Here is a 21,470-nt window from a genome sequence, read left to right as displayed (position 1 = left end):
TAATTAACAAGCAAAGCAAATCTAAAGAACTCTATTAAAAAGCTGTTAAAAATGTGAATTTCTATCATCTGGTTTAAAGAAAATAAACTGAGCATCATGTCACCAGGGATATGGTGGGATTTACTGCATAGTTTATGGTTATAGTTCAGCATAAGAAGTATGGCCACAAGCTGTGGGTAGTCACCGAAAGAACAAGATCGCAAATACAAGCGGCCAATATGAGTTTTCTCCGCAGGGTGGCCGGGCTCTCTCTTAGAGATAGGGTGAGAAGCTTGTGATCCAGGAGGGGCTCAGAGTAGAGCCGCTGCTCCTCCACATCGAGAGGAGCCAGATGAGGTGGCTCAGGGAAGACCCAGGACTCGCTGGATGGACTACATCTCTCGGCTAGCCTGGGAACGCCTCGGGATCCCTCCGGATGAGCTGAATGTGGCCGGGGAGAAGGAAGTCTGGGTTTCCTTGTTTTAGGCAGCTGCCTCCGCGACCCGACTCCGGATAAGCAGAAGAAAATGGATGGATGGATAAAGAGGAAGAATACAAACACACTATTAGCTAATTGGACCTTATCAGGACGTCATCTTCACAGATGAATTTGTTCAGAAATTCAATATTTCCTGAGTCCCAGCTCTGACTGATGTTGGTCCCAGGTATCGTCAGTCCATAAAGCTTTTCATTCAAAGTCCTCCAGTACCTTCAAAAGAAAACACAAAAATCAGCACATATAACATCATCCATTTTCACAAAAGATGATTCACTTCTTACCAGGTTGTATCACCATGACAACCAATGACTTAATTACTTTATTAACCATGACAATTAAGCTCTCTCAATAAAAGGTAAAACGTTTACTTTCAACCTTGATTCATGTTAATCTTCATGAAAAACTGTAATTGTCCATCTGCTGTCATACAACAAACAACATCCATCTTCACAAAGACAATTAACTTCTTACTGAGATGCACAATCAACAGCTTCAGACGTCAGCAGTCATGTGACTAAACCAGCTGTCAGTAGGAAGCTTTCCATCACCACCACATCACTCCATCCCCAAACCAGATCTTCACCTCAGCTCATCAAAGCTCCTTGTTATAAATAAACCCTGTTCACAATAGTTTATTTAGTATTTGTTTCTGTTTTAGGGTCCTGCCATCTTCATCAGTCCATAACATCTTCCTGCATGAGTATAAATCTAGCTTTAGTCTGGCTCAGAGCAGACTTGTTCTTGTAGTTACCATGGTAACTCAGCAGGGATTAATTTCAGCCACAATGATGGAATAGAACTCCCACTGAGACAAGCCAGACTTATTGAAACAGACTAAACTTTCCCTTTATCCAGCTTCATGGAACACCTCCTGGTCAGGAGTTAGTGCATTTTATCGTACTGAATGCTGATTTGGAAACAAACCCGGCAAGAAGTGAACCAGCTTTGTGATCCTAAAGAACCAGAGCTGAACTAGAAGTTATCTCAGTAAGGCACTAAACCTGCTTCACAGTACAAACTCCAGATTATTTAAGGGTTTGAAAAGGTGAATACATATGCATGCACTAGTGTCCAAACACAGAGTAACAAAACAAAGTAAAAAGATAAAAGGAAAAAACATGCATTACAGTTGTAATGAAAAGAAAAGAAAGAAGGCCAAGGCGGGCTGCGTACTTTTACAAACCACTGTGAAGCTCCAAAGCAGTTCAGTGACAAATTCAAGTATATTTTACATTTAAGAAATTGTTCAAATTTTCTTATAATAAAAGTTTGTAGAAACTGAGGGAAAAAGAAAATATTTAAGTACTTTTTCAAAAGAAATATTTTCTTACTGAAGTGTGTCCTTGTGTCCATCAATCCAGACCCACGTGGTGCCATTATTCTGCAGCCCCATCCAGTATCCGTGAAACTTGTCATAGTAGTACTTCGTGTTTTGACCGATGAATTTCTGTAATTCATGTTATTGCTTATGATCAAATAAATTCATCTCAGATTTCAATTCTGGTTCATGTATTCATCATTTAATATTCAACTGTGAATTTATTTTAGAAATCTAAAATAAACTAAAATCAGGCTGTTTTTATACTTTTGATTTTAAGTTAAGATTTAAATAAATAAACTAGAAAAACAACTTTTCATTTTTATATTTAATTTCTTGGATTTCTGTGGGCTGGAAGGTGTTTTCTGCTTTGTGTGTTGTCAGAGTGGTGATATCGTATGGGTTTTCCTCAGCTACACCTAAAACCCACAACGCTTTTGGGTGGATGTTGGCCCCTCAGGGAGACAGGTGGTGGGATGTACCGCGGTGATGCAGCAGTAGCGTAAAGTGACTGCGGCACACGGAGGCCAGCCAAGGGAAGACGAGCGACCTCCAACAACCAAGACGACAATCCCGGTGTTGTATTGAGACCAGTTTCCTCGTTAAGATCCGTTCCCCCTTCAACCCTAAAAACCTGTCCACACAGGAAAGAAATGCGTCCTCGAAAGAAGGACTTTCTTTATTTTATATTCTCAACAACCTTATGTAACAAATACTGTCATGTACAAGACAAAGCCTTTATAAAGGTTTAAGAGTTTTCAATTTAAATGCAGTTTTTAATGTGAAAATGGTAAATAAATGACTTCTTTTTAAAATAAAATGTAATAATAATGCCTTTTTATTTATGAATCATTTGACCACTTGTTACCATTTTAATTAATAAATTCTGACGTTTTCACACTTCTTGGTCATAATGTGTCGGTTCTAGCAGGGGGACGTGGCCGGGCTGGAGGGGGAACAAATCTCAACGAGGAAACTGGCTTCAACACAGCACCGGTTTGCAGAAAGAGAATCTGCAGCAACTTCCAGATCAGATATATATATGTATATATATATGTATTTGTATGAAATTCCTTAAAGGATGAAAAACAAACTGATGATTTTATTTTAATTCAATATTAAATGAACAAATGATCTATGGTACAAATTCTGATCAGAACTTTTATTTATTTATTTTTAAATGAACATTTTGGTAAATTAGGAAATGATGTTGGTGCAGTGTTTGTGTTAAAACTCACCTGTTCCTGCAGGTCATCAATAACAACAAGATCTGCGTTTTTATTTTTGCAGTACTGTCGACTGTCACTCCATGTCATCCAAGAACTGTCTTCATAAAACAGGTAGCACTTTTTCTGGTACTGAATCCAGCCGGTGCGACACGACTGACACTCTGTATTCATGAAATGAGAATAAAAATTAAACCAGATTAACTCAGTGCAACGAAATGTCTAATTCAGGATACACACTGATTTTAACTAATACATCAGGTACTTAGTATTTTCTTTATGCTTCAATCTTGTAAGAAATTGTTCAACGGAAGTTTGACTATTTTATTTGTTTTGTTTGTTTTGTTTGTTTGCTTTTTAGAGTAAATAAATTTGTTTTTACAGCAGATGGGAAAAATATGTTTGTTCATCTAATAGATAATTTTGATATTTTCACCTCCTTTTGGAGTTAGTCTTGAGCCCCAGCAACACATTTCAGCCTTATCTTTGTCACTTCAATTTACTTCCTTTCATGCAAAAAGTATTTATTTAATAGTCAGTTTGCATAAAAAACAAAGCTCTTTAGCAGACTTGTCTTCATTTGGCCTTGATACTGACTGTGTACCCACAGAAGTCTCTAAAATATTAAAATAACAAAGATAACAAACGTTTTCATGCGTCACCGTCCTCATACTTCCATGCATGTTTTGCGTTGCCATGGTTTTCAAGTTAAATCCTCCCTTAGTGGGCAGTGCTAAGTTCAGAGTTCATTCCTGCGAGCCGACGTCAGTTTCAGACACCGTTTTGCTGCATTAACGCATCTACAAAGTTGTTTAGGTTGTTTTGGGCGGTTGTAAAACTCGCACAATTTCTACAGTTATTGTGCTCGTCTTTATTCTTCTTCTACTTATTTGTTCCCATCCTGTTCCTCTTCTTCTTCTCTGGTTCATTTCTTTCGCTGGTCACATGTCAGATATTCTGCTCAGCACTGCCCCTGTGATTTCCGGTGGTATTTCTTTGTTTTCTGCTTCAAGCGACAGAAAGCTAAGCTCCCTGATATATTGTAATGAAATGTATTTAACCAACATTTTGCTCAAGCTTTTGTTGAAAAGACTTTAAATGGAGAAGACATTGTTATGTAGCATGGCTGACTAATTAAGTAAGGAGTATGTTTTTTAATTTCTATTTCTTTGTAGGTCTTTAACTGTATTTATACATTTTTTAATGAGGAGTAAATGCAGATGATGGAAAATTTATACCCTAATGAAGTACAAACTAAATATTAGGCATTATCCACATCAATGCCTTAAAATCTGTCAGAGGCTGAACGTGTCTCACCTTCATGCAAAGGTCATAAACTACCTTTTTTCCCTGCTTTTAAACTCTCCCCATCATGAAACTGAGCAAGAGGAATTGCTGAATTGTATTTAAACTTCACACAGCCTGCTTCCTCAAAGCTGATCTTATAGAGGCCGATGATAGGATACCGTTACGATCCTCACAGATCCAGAGTGCCTTCAGGATCTCTGACAATCTTCAGGATTTATCAAACTTCCAGGACAGAAGTATAGAAATCTGAAAGCCAGGTAAAGTCTGCTCCTCCTCCTTCTGGAGACAGAGATGTTTGCCATATCCCAGTCTTCCAGCCTGTTGCTGTATCCAGCAGTCTCACAATGTGATGACAGAGGAGACTGAGCGTCAGTCTTCTGAAGGCCATCGTTCTGGCCATGATGTCAATAAAGACCTTGGCCTCCCTCTGTGACTGATAAGAAGGGGATAGATTTGCCTAACCAGTCCCTTCTGCTTCAAAAGGAAAAAAAAGAAAAGAAAAAAGAAACAAGATCATGTGATGTACCCTCTCATATGTGTCCGTGGATGGAGGGAGAGGTATAAGTTTGTGCCACTAGCTTATTGGTAACCAGGACACATTCTTTATACTTTAGCTGGGTTTTTTTAATGCAAAAATCTTCAGTGCTGAAACCAAAGACCCCTTCATTCCTCACATCATGTTCCCAGGCAATAACACGCCTAGTTAACCTTTTCACATGATATTTCCATATATACATTCAAAGACTCTATCAGGGCCTCAACATCAGCTTGTGCTCTGCAACTCCTTACTGGCTGGCCTGCCTGCATGCTCAGTTAAACCTCTGCAGATGATCCAGAACGCAGCAGCACGTCTGGTCTTCAACCAGCCCAAAAGAGCTCATGTCACTCCGCTGCTAATTGCTCTTCACTGGCTTCCAGTTGCAGCACGCATCAAATTTAAAGCTCTGCTTCTGGCTTACAAAACAATAACCCAAACGGCTCCGGTCTACCTTCACTCCTTAATCCAGAGCTACACTCCCTCTCGACAGTTACACTCTGCCAGTGAAAGACGCCTAGTGCTCCCACCACAACGTGGCGCCACATCAGTAGCTAGACTCTTCTTCTCTGTTGTTCCCCGGTGGTGGAACGATCTACCAAACTCCGTCCGATCTGCAGAGTCCTTATCTACTTTTAAGACCAAGCTAAAGACTCAGTTGTTTAAGGAGCATTTTCACATTTAGCTTAACTAAATGAGTTCGAAAGATTTGTCCAGCTCTTTGGCTCAACCAAGTACTGAAGAAGCTGTGTGCACTTATGCCCAAGATGATATTGTGTGATGACATTGTGATCTTGTATTTAAATAAAATGACTTAAAAAAATAATAATAAATAAATAAATAAAAATGATATGCACTGCACTAGCACTACATGACAGCACCTGGGTCCAACTGGACTCAAAAGCGGTCTGACTATCACTTAATTATGACGTCCCATCTTGTTTGAATTCATGCCTCTGCCCCGTCTGTCCCGGGCGGCCGGTGCCCGGGGGGGTCGGGGACTGCTGGCCTCGGCCCGCCGGGGCCGGTGCCCTGTGTCCGCGGGGCGGCTCCTGCTGGGGTCTCCTGCTGCTGCCTTCCTGGGCGGGCGAGTGGTCGTCTCTGTGGACCGGTCGGGATCTGTTGCCTGCGGGGGGGCTGGTGGCCTGGGTCTCGGGACCGCTGGCCTGACTCTGGCCTCTGTTCAAGTGAGGTGGCATCTGCATGATCACTCTGCATGGTCACTCCTTCCTGAACGTCTCCACACAGTCTTTGCGTCGCCGTGTGGCCGAGTTCTCCAACACATCCACACAGGTTTCTCTGCGCGTGTTCTTGAATACAGCAGTTTCACTTATATCTATTATCATATTTTGTTTCTTTTTTTAATTATTTCTGTTCTTATTATTATTATTACTCTTACTCTTATTATTATTATTGTTACTATTATCAACTAGTTGTGTAATGACCTACTGGCTAGGATGATCGTAGCTATATATGTTGTAAGTAGTATGGATTACATGGTCTTCTGTATGATGTTTCAAGTCCCGACCCGCACTCCCCACACCCTTTCTGTCCCTCTCTCTCCCCTCCCTCTTCTCTCTACTTTCTTTTCTCTCTCTCTCTCTCTGTCCCCTCCGGTCGAGTCCAGCATTAAGAGTCTGATTTAATAAAGTTTTTCATCAAGAGGGACTTTATACATGTAGTATAAATCCCTGCTTGATAGAGTAAAATTGCCCAGCACCAGACAGCAGCCAGACAATCATTCTGTTTGCAACGATGCTGGACAAGACAGGTTAAAAAAAAAAAAAAAAAAAAAAAAAAAAAAAATGAATTCATGCTTGTGTTGTTCTTACTCTCAAATGTAAGTCGCTTTGGATAAAAGTGTCTGCTAAATGACTGTAGAATAGAATAGAATAGAATTAAAAACGCAGTGACATCATCACCATAGACACTGACCACCAAAAGGAGATTTTCACCCATCCCAAGTAAATGAATCCTACCCAGCCTGTCACACAGCCTACAAAGCAAGGGTTCAACACCTGCTTCCTGCATCTGTCTCCTGCTGACACTTGCTGCTTTGTTCTCCTCCTCTGCTTGCATTTTTTTGTCAATATTCCTATTTTTCTAATCAAGAAACCTTTGAGCAACGGCTCCTGGATACTTATTAATGACCGGGACTGTATTTTGTGGTAGATTTGGTTGGATACTACTATTTTTACAATCTTGTCAGTGTCACGTCAGCGTGGCCTACAAATAGCAGAAGCCTTTTCTACAGTTACTCAGAACCTAAAGCTAACTAGCTGCAAAATGCCTCCCTTCTCTACAGATGACTATCACAAACTTCTACAGAGGATCAACATGCTGGAAACAAAGATTCAACAGGCTCTTCAGTTGAAAGCATATTATAATATAATTTATCTAAATTTCTATAGACCACCAGGGCACTATGCAGAATTTTATGATGAGTTTAGTGAACTGCTGGCTACAATCTGTGTAGACTTTGACTGTGTAATTATTGTCGGTGATTTTAACATCCGTGTAGACAATCATCAGGACAAAGCGACTAAAGATCTGGGTAACAGTCTGGAGAACTTTGGGCTGACTCAGCATATAACAGAGCCCACACAGTGATTTCTAAGGGTTTGGATATTTCCATGGTTACTGTGTGTGATGTGGGCCTGTCTAATCATTATTGTGTTTTCTTTGAGTGTACAGTTTCTGTTCACACAAATGTCTCAACAGAGGTCATCACAAAACACTGTATAACTAAAAACACAAGTGGGATGTTTAACCAGATCTTCTCTTTAACACCTGCCCTGTCAGGCAGTTCAGCCAATGATCTTGTTGCTAGTTTTAATGCTAAAATGTTAAATATTATCTATGCTATTGCTCCTATTAAGGTGAAAGTTGTCTCTGGAAAGAAAAAGTCTCCATGGAGAAATTCCACACTGGAAAAAGAGAGTGTCGAAAAGCCGAGCGTAGATGGAGAAAAACAAATCTACAGGTTCATTATGACATGTTTTGAAGAGAAACTTCACTCTTACAACTACGGAATGCAAGAAAGTCCTATTTCTCTGACATTATTAGCAAAAACTATCATAATGCTTGGGTCTTATTTACTATTGTTGACAGGTTAACAAACCCTCCTGTGTCAGTAGCACCTGAACTCTGTTCCACCAAGGCCTGCAATGAGTTCGCCAAATTCTTCACAGAAAAAATCCAAAATATCAGACAAGCCGTTTGTTCATCAACAGCAGGTTCAACAGACATACTGTGTCCGTTGAAAACCAGTTTAAGCACCATGACACAGTTCAATCCCATTAACAGCAAAGATCTGGGCGACATCTTATGTCAGCTGAACTTCTCCTCTTGCTGCTTGGACATCCTGCCCACAGGTTTTTTTCAAAAAGGTCTCAAGGACTCTGGAACCAGATCTGTTACAGATTGTGAACTTGTTCTTAATTTCTAGCGTCTTCCCAGAACTTTTAAAAACAGGTGTAATCCAGCCCCTGCTAAAAAGGGACAACCTAGACAAAACACAAATGAGCAACTACAGACCGATCTCAAATCTTCCTTTTCTAAGTAAGAAAATCAAAAAAGCTGTTTTTCATCAACTAAACTACTTTTTAACACAAACAACTGCTATGATGTCTTCCAGTCAGGTTTTAGACAGCACCACAGCACCTAGATGCTCTGACCAAAGTCACTAATAACATATGTTTGAACACAGACGATGGAAAAATGTCAGTCTTAGTCTTACTGGACCTCAGTGCTGCATTTGATACAGTCGACCACAATATTTTACTTAAACGACTGGAGAACTGGGTGGGCCTCTCTGGTACTGCACTACTCTGGTTTAAATCTTATTTAGAGAATAGAAAGTACTTTGTGTCAATAGGTAACTTTACATCTGAGCAGACAAGAATTACATGTGGAGTTCCCCAAGGTTCCATCCTGGGGCCTCTTCTGTTTAACATCTACATGCTCCTACTGGCACAGGTTAAAAAGAAAAACAAAATTAGTTACCATAGCTACGCAGATGACACACAGATATATATTACAATGTCACCAGGAGACCGAGGCCCCATACAAGCTCTTGGTAAATGCATTGAGGAGATTAATGACTGGGTGTGTCTGAACTTTCTTCAGTTAAAGAAAAACAAAACTGAGGTGATGGTCTTTGGTGCGAAAGAGAAACGATTAAAGGTCACCACAGAGCTTCAGTCTATACACCTAAAAACCAGCAACCAGGCCAGAAATCTGGGTGTACTGATGGACTCAGACCTTAACTTTGAAAAACACATTAAGGGAATTACAAAGTCAGCCTACTATCACCTTAAAAATATATCAAGGGTAAAAGATCTGATGTCTCAGCAGGACCTGGAAAAACTAGTCCAGCTTCCATCTTTAGTCGGCTTGATTATTGTAACAGTGTTTTTACAGGTTCTACCTAAAACATCACTTAGACACCTGCAGCTGATTCAGAACTCTGCTGCTCGAGTCCTCACTAAGACCAAGAAAGTGGACCACATCAGTCCAGCTCTGAGGTCTTTACACTGGCTGCCAGTCCGTCAGAGGATAGACTTTAAAGTTCTGCTGCTGGTCTATAAAGCTCTGAATGGTTTAGGACTAACATACATCAGTGACCTCTTGACCCAGTATGAACCTACCAGAACCCTCAGGTCATCCGGTTCCAGTTTCTTATCAGTTCCCAGAGTCAGAACCAGACATGGAGAAGCTGCATTCAGCTTCTATGCTCCACATGTCTGGAACAAACTCCCAGAAAGCCTCAGATCAGCTGAAACACTCAGTTTATTTAAATTCGGGTTAAAGACCCACCTGTTCTCTGCTGCATGGAACTAGGTTTTATTTAGAAATCAAAATCTACATCTGGTTCTTTTAAGTTGGAATTATGTTTTAAAATTGTCTTTCTCCACACTGAAATTTTATTACTTGCATTTTATCTATTTTATTTTAGCATCTTCATTCTGTTTTAATTTCATTGATTGCATTTCTTTTAATCTTTTTAATCCTTTTTTATTATTATTAATGCACTTGTATTGCTTTCTGCACCCTGATGAAATGTTTTATGTAAAGCACTTTGAATTGTCTTGTACATGAAATGTGCTATACAAATGAATTTGCCTTGACTTCAATAGCTACACTGTCCAGTTGCCCTGAAGTAGGACAGCCCTGCCTTATTCCTCTACTCACTGGTCTACTGAGACCACCTCCTACCTACAGAAAACACTCTGCATCACTTACCAACCACTTTACCCAGGAAGTAAATCCATCACCAGAACCAAACATTAACAGAAAATCCATAATTATTACATCATCGGCAAAAGTCAACCTGACAAAATGTCAAGCTTTTCAGTCAGGGACATGTGCGGGGGGTAATACTTTCCATATTGCCTGGGAACTTAATGCGAGGAAGAAGAGGAGTGATGGGATGTGGGGGTGGGATGATACAGTTAATAAAGTTGGTACAAGGTTGTCTAAATGGAAATGGTTGCTACCCCACCTGTCCTATAGAGGATGTGACCTGATTGCTAATAACCTAGTAATGGCCTTGATGGTTATAAGTTTATACTTTTCTCTCCTCCCTAAGGTCTTAAATACATTTGTGCACAACATTTGATTTTGGACTTTTTGGAGCAGAAAGCACTGGATGGAGGCCAAGGTCTTATTGATATCATGGCCAGAAGAACCGTGATATGGCAAACATCTTTCTCCTGAAGCAGGAGCAAGCAGACATTACTGGGCTGTCAGCTTTCTATACTTCTGTCCTGGAAGCTTGATGGGTCCTGATGGTTGTCACACAGGCTGATGGCATATCAGGTCCATGGATCTTTGAGAAGCGGCTTTTTCATCATGGTATGATTAAAGCGGTGGAGATGTTTCCTGAATTGTTTAATCAGCTTTTTGGAATATGGAGGCAATTATTCTTTTGAGGAAGTAAATCTAATGTTCCCATCTTTGACTGTAGATCCCATTATGAACGTTTGGAAGGAAGATGAGTACGGGTTGCTCTTGCTAACAGTTTCAGGATTGGGGGAGTTCAAAAGCATGAGGAAAAGGTAGGTGAGACACTTTTGGTGCCTGACAGATTTGAAGGCTACGGATCAAATTATGCATGTAACCAACTGTCCATCCATCTGTGTATCCATGATAGTTTGTATTGAAGGGTCGGTGCCTTCTATTTGTTGTGTTTTTGTCTCCTTTTTCTTGTCATGTCAAGGTCTGCATGGTGGTGTGGTGGTTAGCAGAGCTGCCTTATAACAAGAAGGCTGCTGGTTCGAACAGGGGCCTTTCTGTGTGGAGTTTGCATGTTCTCCTTGTGTGTGCGTGGGTTCTCTTCGTGTACTCTGGCTTCCTCCCACCGTCTAAAGACATGCATGTTAGGTTAATTCGTTGCTCTAAATTCTCCCTAGGCGTGACAGTGAATGGTTGGTTGTCTCTCTGTGTTGGCCCTGCGATGGACTGGCGATCTGTCTAGGGTGTTCCTGCCTCTCACCTGCTAATTGCTGAGATAGCCAAATAACTTCATATTAGTCAATATACATCCATTTTTACATTTAAGATCTGCAACACTTTTCAAAAAAGTTGGGACATGGAGAATAATTTTGTCAAGTTAAACAAAAAGTGTTATTTAATATGGTAATGTCAAGTAATTGTAATGATAATTTAATACAAAAGCATTATCCATGACAGTCTATGTCTTTGAGGAGCTCTGGGTTGTTAAGAAGTTTATGAAAAAAAATCATTGAACACTTTTTTATAAAACAATGTTACTCAGAGGAAGATCGAAAGGGATCTGCTTAAATTTCATGCAGAAAATCATAGAATCATTCTCAGTCTTTATCCACTTTTAAATCAAATCAGAGCAAACTAAAGCATTTCCACACTTAACTTAACTCATCTAATCATCGAAATAAGTTAGAAAGATTTTTCCAGCTCTATGGCACAACTCAGCACTGAATCCTTCGTGCACTTATGCCCAAAATGATATTGTGTGTTGAAATCATGATCTCATAATTAAAAAAAAAATACTATTATAAAAAAAATAAAAAACAAACACTGCCTCTAGCACTACGTGACAGCACCTGGATCCAACTGGACTCACAGCAGCCAATCACTTAATTATGACGTCCCCTCCTGCTCGATTTCTTGCTTGCGTTGTTCTTACACTCAGGTGTAAGTCCCTTTAGAGAAAACAGTCTGTCAAATGACTGTAGAATAGAATAGAATAGAATAGAATACGGGAGGTCCAGGAAGACTGAGCACGCTCCTCTCTGCATACACGGACAGAGCCAGTGAGCTGAGCTGCTGTCTGTCTGTCAATCATTTCTGCCTGTGTATCCCGGCCCGCCCACTCTCTGACCCCAGATCACCCCACACCTCCCACCCCAACCCTCGCAGTTTGAGGCATTTTTTTAAATTCAGCAGTGGGTGGAGTTACACAGAAAGTAGGGGGTACAATTACACTTTAAAACTACCACAAAAAGAATCAGAGACAGGTTCTTCCCCAGAGCTTTAGAAGCAATAGCCCCCCAGTAGTTCAACCTTTAAATGGAGAAAGTGTTTGCAGCTTGTTCCAACACTCATATTGTTTATGGTGAGCGATGTCGTCAGTGGCATTTAAAGCATGTAGCAGTTCAGAAAGTGGTTTGAATTTTGATGCAATGTATTGACAGAGATAAAGCCCAAGAAATCTCCTCCTAATTCAAGAGTAGTGTTGGAGTGTTGAGAGTTTGAGTGACATATTGGTGAGTTTAGTTTGTTTTTGTCTTGTTTAAATGGAGCTTTTAAACAAGCAACAACAACAAAAAAAAAAGTTTTCTCACAATTAAAGACTGAATCTAAAAAAAAAATAAAGTCTTTGTGGCACAACTCCTACAACGAAGGAAAGTTGAGATTATGATCCAGCTAAATATATTTGCATGTTCCTTAATAAAATATAATAATAACTGTCTTAGCTATATTGACTTAGTTTAGTACTTACTTTTGTTTGGGCAAAATTCGTTTACTGGAAAGTTGTTGAATGTCAGGATGACTCCCAGTGTCCAGTTGAGGTCGTCTCTGTCTCTGCTCAGTTGCTCGGTCTGATTCTCCAGTCTTCTCTTTTCCATCGTTAGCTGCTCAGTCTGATTTAACAATCTTCTCTTTTCCATCATTAGCTGCTCAGTCTGATTCTCAAACATTTTCATCTTCACTGTGACCTGCTCAGTCTGATTCTCTAAGACTCTCTTTTCCATCGTTAGCTGCGCAGTCTGATTCTCTAAGACTCTCTTTTCCATCGTTACCTGCTCAGTCTGATTCTCTAAGACTCTCTTTTCCATCGTTACCTGCTCAGTCTGATTCTCTAAGACTCTCTTTTCCACAATCAGTTGCTCATTTTGTTCTTTAAGGTTGCTGAGGTTTGCTTCCAGTTTGTTCATTACTGTGGTGACTAGGAAGGAAAAGAGACAGCACATTAGTAAACTAGTACATCAAACAAAAAGTCAAATATCACTTTACTATTAATTGTCATCCACTGGCTATCTGTGGTTGCTTTAATCAGCGCAAGTCCATTAAGACCTTTTAAACACACCAGCTGATGGATCTTTGGGAAAAATTTATCTCTCTATTGCTTTATGATCCATCTATCCATTTGTAGTAGAACACATATGTGTCACGTGTGTTATTGATTGCCATACGTGTTGGTCGGCCAGTTACTGGGGGGGACGATCATATAAAAGGCAAGCAGGGTGTGCAGGCTGCCTCTCGCTTGCTGGTGGTTGGGCTTATGTCATTTCCTGGAATCCCGAACTTCCCCTCCTGGATGGTGCAGGTAGGCTAGCAGCCGTCTCTGCAAACTGTTTGTTTGTCCATCTAGTGCTGCTCACTCTGATCATTGTTTCAGAGACTCATTGGGTATTGCTGCAGGCTGTGCACTCCTTACTGAGCTCACTGATCCTTTAGGCTGATGCTGCATGCTGCAGGGGGGTGGCATGGCTCAGTGGGTAGAGTGGTCGTCCTGCAGCCCAAGGGTTGCCGGTTCGAGCCCGGCCCGGAGAGCTCATGTCGAGGTGTCCCTGAGCAAGACACCGAACCCCTAATATCTCCGGATGGGTCATGGTTGAGCGCCTTCCATGCTAGCTTCCGCATCAGTGTGTGAAGCGCTTTGGATAAAAGCGCTATATAAGTGCAGGCCATTTACCATTTATAACACTTTGTGGATTTCTTCGCCTAATGTGCAGCCCTGGATTTTGGGTTATACACAGCGGTGTGACAACACGGTGCCTGACGCCAAGCTGCAGAGGAAGAAGGCCTGCAAAGCTCCGCGATACGCCGTGCGATCCCAGATCACCCGATTTGAGCTGTGGAGTGGCCGTGCAGCACCGGATCATGTCTGTTGGGGACCGCTGTTGCTTTGCTTTGCTGTGCTTCATTGTGCTTCGCTTTGCTCGGGCGCAGTCATTTTGGAGGATCTTCATCAGGAGTGACGTGCTGGGGCTAACTCTTGCTTTTCTGGAAATGTTGACTACGTTGTGGACACTGATGCCGTCACCTGACCACTTAGATTGATTTCTTCTATTGACGGCCATTAGCTGAGCTAGTGTGCACGCGTGCACGTGCCTGTTTAAGAGTAGAGGCAGTTCTTTTGGTTATCTTCTTTTATCAAGTTTTTAGTGACTTTGTTTCATTGAGAGTATTTTATAATTCTGTTTTCTTTCTTTTATCAGGTGCTGAGCCTTTGGATTGGTGTCTCTAGTGGTGTTTGTGGTGTCCCCTCTGTGTGTCGTGTGGATTTAAGTTGGTTTTGTTTGTTTTACCTCACTTGTGGTGTTCCTGGGACCCCCTTTACGTTTTGTCTGGACCCTCCTCAACCAAGTAGGTCTCAGCCCTGATTTATTCCCTTGATTTTATTGGTTATTTTAATTGATATTTTTTTGTTTAATAAATTCATCTGTTTATTGGAACTGCTGTCTCTGCCTCGTGCATATTGAACCTGGGTGCCTGGTGGTAAGTTCACCAACTTGGTGCATTTTCCCGGGTGAAAGTTCCGGGGTGGTGCTGTCTGACCCTTGCATGACCAGAACGCCACACATTCATTTTCTAACCACTTATTTGGGATTGGGCAGCAGCCTAAGCAGACAAACCCAGACTATGTTCACTCCGGCTACTTATTTGATTTCCCTTTGGGGAATCCCAAGCATTCCCGGGCTAGTGGAGAGACATTTAGGCCTTGGTTCCACCAACGGGCGGAGGTCGGGACAAGACGGTTAGGGTGTGGATATGATTTGTAAACTGTAATCTTTTAACCTTATCTGAAAGGCGGAGTATCAGGCGGATAGTGATTAAAGCCTCAGCTACGTAATAGCCTGATGCCATCACAGCACAACCACTTCCTTAAAGTATAACCAAAACACGACTCAGAAACAAAGGAGGAGAATGCCAGTCATCCACCACTTTATGTTCCTTCATCTTGGCAGTGCTTCGTAACAACATTTCATGCCAGGTCGCAAGGGATGTGACTTTTTCTTTTCAACTAATCAATCATGTCAAGCTCCAACCTTTGGGGTCATTTCAGTTAGATTTGTACCCCAACCGAAGGGTCCCAAAAAAAGTAGGATGGGTTGGGTCAGATATTAGGGTACCCTTCCCAGTTTTTGCATTTGGAATTATAAAAAAAAACATGCGTCCCTACTCGCTCCACCCCACACCCGTTGATGGAAACGGGCTTATAGTCCCTCCAGTATGTCCTGGGTCTTCCCTGGAGCCTCCTCAGGAAGGGAAGGCATCCAGGAGGAACCCTGGCCAGATGTTCGGGCCACCTCATCTGGCTACCCTCAGAGTGGAGGAGCAGCGGTTCTACTCTGAGACCCTCTAGGATGACCGAGCTTCTCACCCAAGGGAGAGCTCAGCCACCCGGGGAGAAGAATCTCATTTTTGTTGCTTGTATTTGCAATCTTGTTGTTTTGGCCACTACCCACAGCTGGTAATCATAGGTGAGAGTAGGAATGTAGCGTGACCGGTTGCCTTTTGGCTAAGCTTCTTCTTCACCACAATAAACTGATGCAAAGTCCACATGGGGCGGCGTGGCTCAATAACATATAGCGGTCGTCTTGTATCCTGAGGGTTGCCGGTTCGATCCTCGGCCAAGTCGAATTCATGTCAAGGTGTCCTTGGGCAAGACACAGAACCCCTAATTGCTGCTGATGGGTTGTGGTTGAGCACCCTGCATGGCAGCTTCCGCCCTAAGTGTGTGAATGTGTGTGTGAATGTGATGTAAAGCGCTTTGGGTATCATTCCAGGTACAGTAAAGCGCTATATAAATATGCACCTTTTACCATTTACATCACTGCCGACACTGCTCCGATATGCCAGTCGAACTCCATTCATCCCTCACTCATAAACAAGATCCCCATTTCCCGACCAAGAGAGGACACACCAGCCTTTTCCGATTGAGGACCATGGTCTTGGATTTGGAGGTGCTGATTCTCATCTCAGCTAAGCACGCTTAACTTTAAATCACTCCAGTAAGAGTTGGAGATCACAGCCTAATGAAGGCAACAGGACCACCACATCATCTGAAGCCTGAGACCAGAGGCCACCAAGCAGTGAGTTGAGGTGAGTGCACCAGATCATGGTCTTTCCCCGCCAGAGAGTTGACATTCCACGGCCCTAGAGTAAACTTTGGCAGCCGAGGATTGGACCACCAAGATCCTCACCTTCAGCCACCACCCAGCTCACATTGCACCTGACCCCTATGGCCTCTTTCACAGGTGGTTAGCCCATGGGGACTGTTGTCACCTTTTTGAGCTGAGCTTGACTGGGACCCCATGTGCATAGGGCCTGGCCACCAAGTTGCCACGAGCCCCACCTACAGACCTGGCTCCAGAGGGGGCCCCAGGAACCCATATCTGGGCAAGGGAATAGATAGGGGTCTGCTGAGCTGCACTTTGTCTGGTCTGTCATGTAGAGACCTTTTTGGCCTTTGATGACATTCCAGGGTCATGAGGTCTCTGACAACATAGCTCCTAATATCACTGGAAAATGTAAACCCCACTACCATGATAAGGTGGCGGCTCTAGAAGAGGCTGCAATGTGATGTGGTGATAGAACTTGAAGAGGCTGATTGTGAGTAACTAGCACCATTCAAGTATGTAGAAGTTCATCTGAGCAGTGTATTGAATTTGTTAAGGAATACTTTTAATAATTATGAGAGACGTTAACAAAGTTATTTAATCCAAACCCATTACAGAGTTCTTCGATTTTATCTTCTGGTTAGAACATTCTCCCCACACTGAAACAACGATCATGTAAGCTGCTTTAATTGTTTATTATAGTTTAGTGCTTAAATAAAACTCACTGTAGACGATGAGGCCGATAATGCTCGCCAACAGGATGATGCAAAGTATCCCCAAGCACATCGGCAAGAGATGAGTGCGAGAGTGAGAGTCTGCAACTGGTTCAATTTCTGCTTGGGGTGAAAAAAAGTGAATCTGAAATGACTAAACATTATGATAGTTTACTATTTTGGAATGTGTACAGACACCATATGTTATAAAACTGAGTAAGTTTCTTCTTTTAAATAAACCTCTGAACCTTGTTCAATCTAAAAAGTAAGGTAGTTCTGTAGTAAAAAGGGGGTCCAGCCTGGTACTAGAAGTGGTACCTTTTCAACGTCTGGTACCTGGTGAATGTGCATGTACTAGAAACCCTCAAAATGCCAGAATGGTATTTTCAAACTTACCAAATTTACTTGATACAGTAGCTTCAGGCTCTTTTGCTTTGATCTCTGAAGTGGTAGTCGGGTCCTTGTTTTCCTCTGTGTGACAGAAATATTAACAATTATGGGAACCCTGTAGCCAGCCTGAAGAAACTCATCTGAAGTGTGTGGGTGTTATCTTAGGCTGTCTAATTATGCTTTGTTGATAGGATTGTTATATTGACTGACACTTCTGATTTCCATCTGTTCAAATTTAAGCTTTTAACTGCACTATCAAATTGTCCATAAATGCAAACATACAACAGCACATGATATAAAAGAAGTAGCAACTCCTAAGTTATAAATGTTCTGAGACTGTAGAGAAAATGCAACTTTTACATTAAGTTTTCACACTAGTGCTTCATCCATGTGGATGCCCAGGTGTCTGTTAGAACAAGTGAATTGATGTGGTCATGGGTCACCACTGACCTATACAATCAAGGTCAAACACCATCTCCACTATTTATAATTTATAAGATAAAATATAAACTGTGGTAGTTTGTATATATATATACACACACACACACACATATATATATATATATATATATATATATTTCTTTTGTGGTGTGTTTAGGCAGCTTAGACAACTGTTAATTCCACATTTTTAATCCTGTCCTTTTCTCTCTCTTTTTCCCCTCTTCTTCTATCTCCCTGTCAGGTTCGGCGCTGACATATAAATAAAGAAAAGAAAATAAGAGTACAGTAAAAAATAAAAATATCAAGTGCACCCATGTATATAACATGTCTCCCTTGGTAGAGCAAATCTGTCAAGCAAAATATGGCACACAGACCACTGTTCTGTATGTTAGGATGCTGGACAGGACAGGAAAAAGGAAAAAAAAAACATATATAAATTTATATACGCTGAAGATTCGATGGTGTAGACTTTGAGCAACAGAGTTAGATAAGTCCAAAAATGGCAGCATCTTTGGAAAATCTAACATGTTTGAATTTGTTTGTATAAACTGTGAACAGCACAGGTTAGACAACACAGTACCACATTTAAGTATTTAAGACCTGCAACAAGCTCCAAAGAACAGAAGAGTGCAGTATATTGTATGTTGTAGTAAAATATTATTACTTACTTGGTTCAGTAGTCACAGGCTCTGCAAATTTTACCCCAGAATAAACTGTCACATCCTCTTTTTCCTCTGCATGATAGAAACAACAATGCATAACTGATAAGAAGCAGTTTGTAGACTGTGTTCTGTATTCTAATTCATATTAGCAAAATAAGCTATCAGTAAATTTCTGCAGAGCAACACCTACAGTCTCAGAAGAGTGCGGTTAGACTGTCTGTTTGCTCCATGTAGGAGACTGGAGTCATCAATGGTGATGATTTAAAGGGTGGAGTTGTACAGCTGTTTTGAATGTAGGCTTATTGTTGGGAACTAATATAAAGAGAGGCACCTGAAGAGGAGAAGTTAGCTGGGAGCTAACATGAGCTAGCAGTGTTAATGTTTTCCTTTGTACTCTCAATAAACAAAGCAATCTTAAAATAGCAATGTTTTCTCACAGTAATCAACTCTTAAATATATCACTGGGACATCCCTAATTTTTACACTGCATTAACATTATCTGCATCTGCTGTTTCTTACTCAGCTTTGACATGAAGAGGAAATACTTTGGGGCACTTTCCACAGCTGAAGGTCTGATACTCATCCTGCCATGAAATATTTATAAGCCTCTAATCGGACTTGTGTGCTTTTAATTCTGCCCCTATCGATTGTCTAGACCAGGGCTACTCAATTCGGTCCTACGAGGGCCGCAATCCAGCAGGTTTTCCATGTATCCCTGCACCAACACACCTGAGTCAAATTAATGAGTCATTGTGTAGAACCTGATTGGCTGTTAGAGCCACCTAATTTGACTCAGGTGTGTTGGTGCAGGGATACATGGAAAACCTGCTGGATTGAGGCCCTCGTAGGACCGAATTGAGTAGCCCTGGTCTAGGTAGTTGTAAATGTCAAGGTAAGGTAAATCAGGTAATATCTCCATCAGTTGGATGTTTTGGAGTTTTTTTAAACCAGGAATTTGGAAAATCAGGTGGATTTTCAGCACCAACAAGTACACGTTTATTTCACCTCGTAAGTGCTGAAGTAGTTTGGAAAGTGTTAAGTCTGCTAGCACTATCCTTGATGAGAAACAGTGAATAGTCACTATTGCAGGAGTGGGGACCCAGCTAGCTTTTTGCCACCCAACGTGGAAAAGAACGGTGTGACGTCAGTGACAGTGGTCCATATATCTATGTCTGCCAGTCCCTGCTAGTCACTGGCTAACTTAGCTTGTAGCTTGTAGGAACTTTTCATGTCATGGTGTTGTTGAGATGTAGAAAAGCTCATTTAGTACACTATATTGCCAAAAGTATTTACTCAAGCATCCAAATAATTGAAACCAGGCATTCCAATCACTTCCAAAACACGGGGAAGCGTGTTGTGGAAAAGGGAATTAGCCCAGTTAGCTGGATAAAGCTGCCACAAGGTTGACAAACTCACAGCGACACTGGTACTGAAGATTTCACAGTGCGTGCTCTTTAATAAAAGGACATTCATCAACCATATAAAGCCCGGTTGGACGGCTACTGTCTCATTTTACATAAATAAAACAGTGCGACACAACACGTCCGTCACAACGAGGGGGAAAAAGAAATGAATAAGAGCTGAGCTCCCAAAATGTCCGTCTGTAGTCCAAGCGTGCGCAAGACGATCTCCTCTCTTCTCAAAACATCTTGCTGACGTCATCATTAGTAGACAACTAAAAGTAGTCTTAAAGGGCCATTCCACAATTACAACTGTTACAACTCTATTGAGAATCAAGGCATGCAGACTGTTTCTACAAACATTTGTGAAGGAATGGGTCACTCCAGGAGCTCAAAAATTCCAGCGTGGTACTGTAATAGGATGCTACCTGCAACAAGTCTAGTCATGAAATTTCCTTTCAGTGGTATCATGACAACGTGGAAGCGATTGGGAACGAAAGGAACTCAGCCATGAACTGGTAAGGGTAGGGTTCTGGCCAGGAGAACGGTACTTATCTAGCTGCATTGGGCCAAGTGTAAAGTTTGGTGGAGGAGGGATTATGGTTTGGGCTTGGTTTCCAGGAGCTGGGCGTGGCCACTTAGTTTCGGTGAAAGGAACTCTGAACCATATGGAGTAGTTTGGGAATGGCCCTTTCCTGTTCTACCATGACTGTGCACCAGTGCACACAGAAGGTCCATTAAGACATGAATGAGTTTGGTGTGGATAAACTAATCAGGAGTCAAGGCAGGTGAGCCTATACTTTTGACAATATAGTGTATAATCAAGTTGCATGAAAAGCAGGCAGCTTTTCATGTCACAGCAGCAGTGGCAGCAAGCATGAGGAACAAGACAGGAAGTATGTTGCTTAACCAGATCACCCTACATAGCAGCCACAGACCACAACAGAAAATCTGAGACATGAGTTGGTAGATTTAATTTAACAACTTTGCCAGCAATAAATAAAAAGATAAGTAAGAATTAGAATTGTGCTCCAACAAAAAGGTATTCTTACCACTTCACCAAGAGATAAAAGTGATAAATGATGGGCAGTGGTGATAAAAGTCCTACAGCAGCTTTACTCAAAGTAAACACCTGATGATAAAATAGATCATTGACTGTTTGTTTTACACGATTTATTTTGCTTTTTTATTTTTTTACATTAGATGATCACTTTAATTGCAATAATCAGTTCAATATTTCATATAATCTAAACCTAAAAAAGGTCTAATTTGTGCCGCCCTTTTCCTGGTCAGTGCTCCTGTCTGGCCCCCCATCAGAACTTTTCTAGATCCACCCCTGCATAGCTGAAGTATAAATCCTTTCGTCAGCTACTGTGTTAGAGAAGAT

At 41.4% G+C, this 21,470-nt stretch overlaps 1 protein-coding gene across 3 annotated transcripts in view; it reads right to left on the bottom strand.

Annotated features, from left to right (window-relative positions):
- Positions 1 to 404: 404 nt before the first annotated feature.
- The window catches only part of LOC121641946 (asialoglycoprotein receptor 1-like), an 80,113-nt gene continuing 59,047 nt past the window's right edge, over positions 405 to 21,470 (bottom strand). Inside the window, exons 2-9 of one of the 3 annotated variants that reach the window (XM_041988359.1) lie at positions 18,690 to 18,755; positions 17,587 to 17,661; positions 17,203 to 17,310; positions 13,193 to 13,296; positions 12,850 to 13,066; positions 3,035 to 3,186; positions 1,810 to 1,925; positions 405 to 688 (exon numbers count right to left, since the gene is read on the bottom strand). In XM_041988359.1, coding sequence (XP_041844293.1) covers positions 550 to 688; positions 1,810 to 1,925; positions 3,035 to 3,186; positions 12,850 to 13,066; positions 13,193 to 13,296; positions 17,203 to 17,310; positions 17,587 to 17,661; positions 18,690 to 18,755 — 977 coding nt within the window. In that variant the 3' untranslated portion in view covers positions 405 to 549. Of the gene's footprint in view, positions 689 to 1,809; positions 1,926 to 3,034; positions 3,187 to 12,849; positions 13,297 to 17,202; positions 17,311 to 17,586; positions 17,662 to 18,689; positions 18,756 to 21,470 lie in introns of all 3 variants that reach the window. The other 2 variants (XM_041988358.1, XM_041988356.1) reach the window with 2 other exon arrangements.

The sequence above is a fragment of the Melanotaenia boesemani genome, chromosome 6 (assembly GCF_017639745.1).
Source record: "Melanotaenia boesemani isolate fMelBoe1 chromosome 6, fMelBoe1.pri, whole genome shotgun sequence".
Taxonomy (NCBI): Eukaryota; Metazoa; Chordata; class Actinopteri; order Atheriniformes; family Melanotaeniidae; genus Melanotaenia; species Melanotaenia boesemani.
This window is presented reverse-complemented; position numbering and strand designations above follow the sequence as displayed.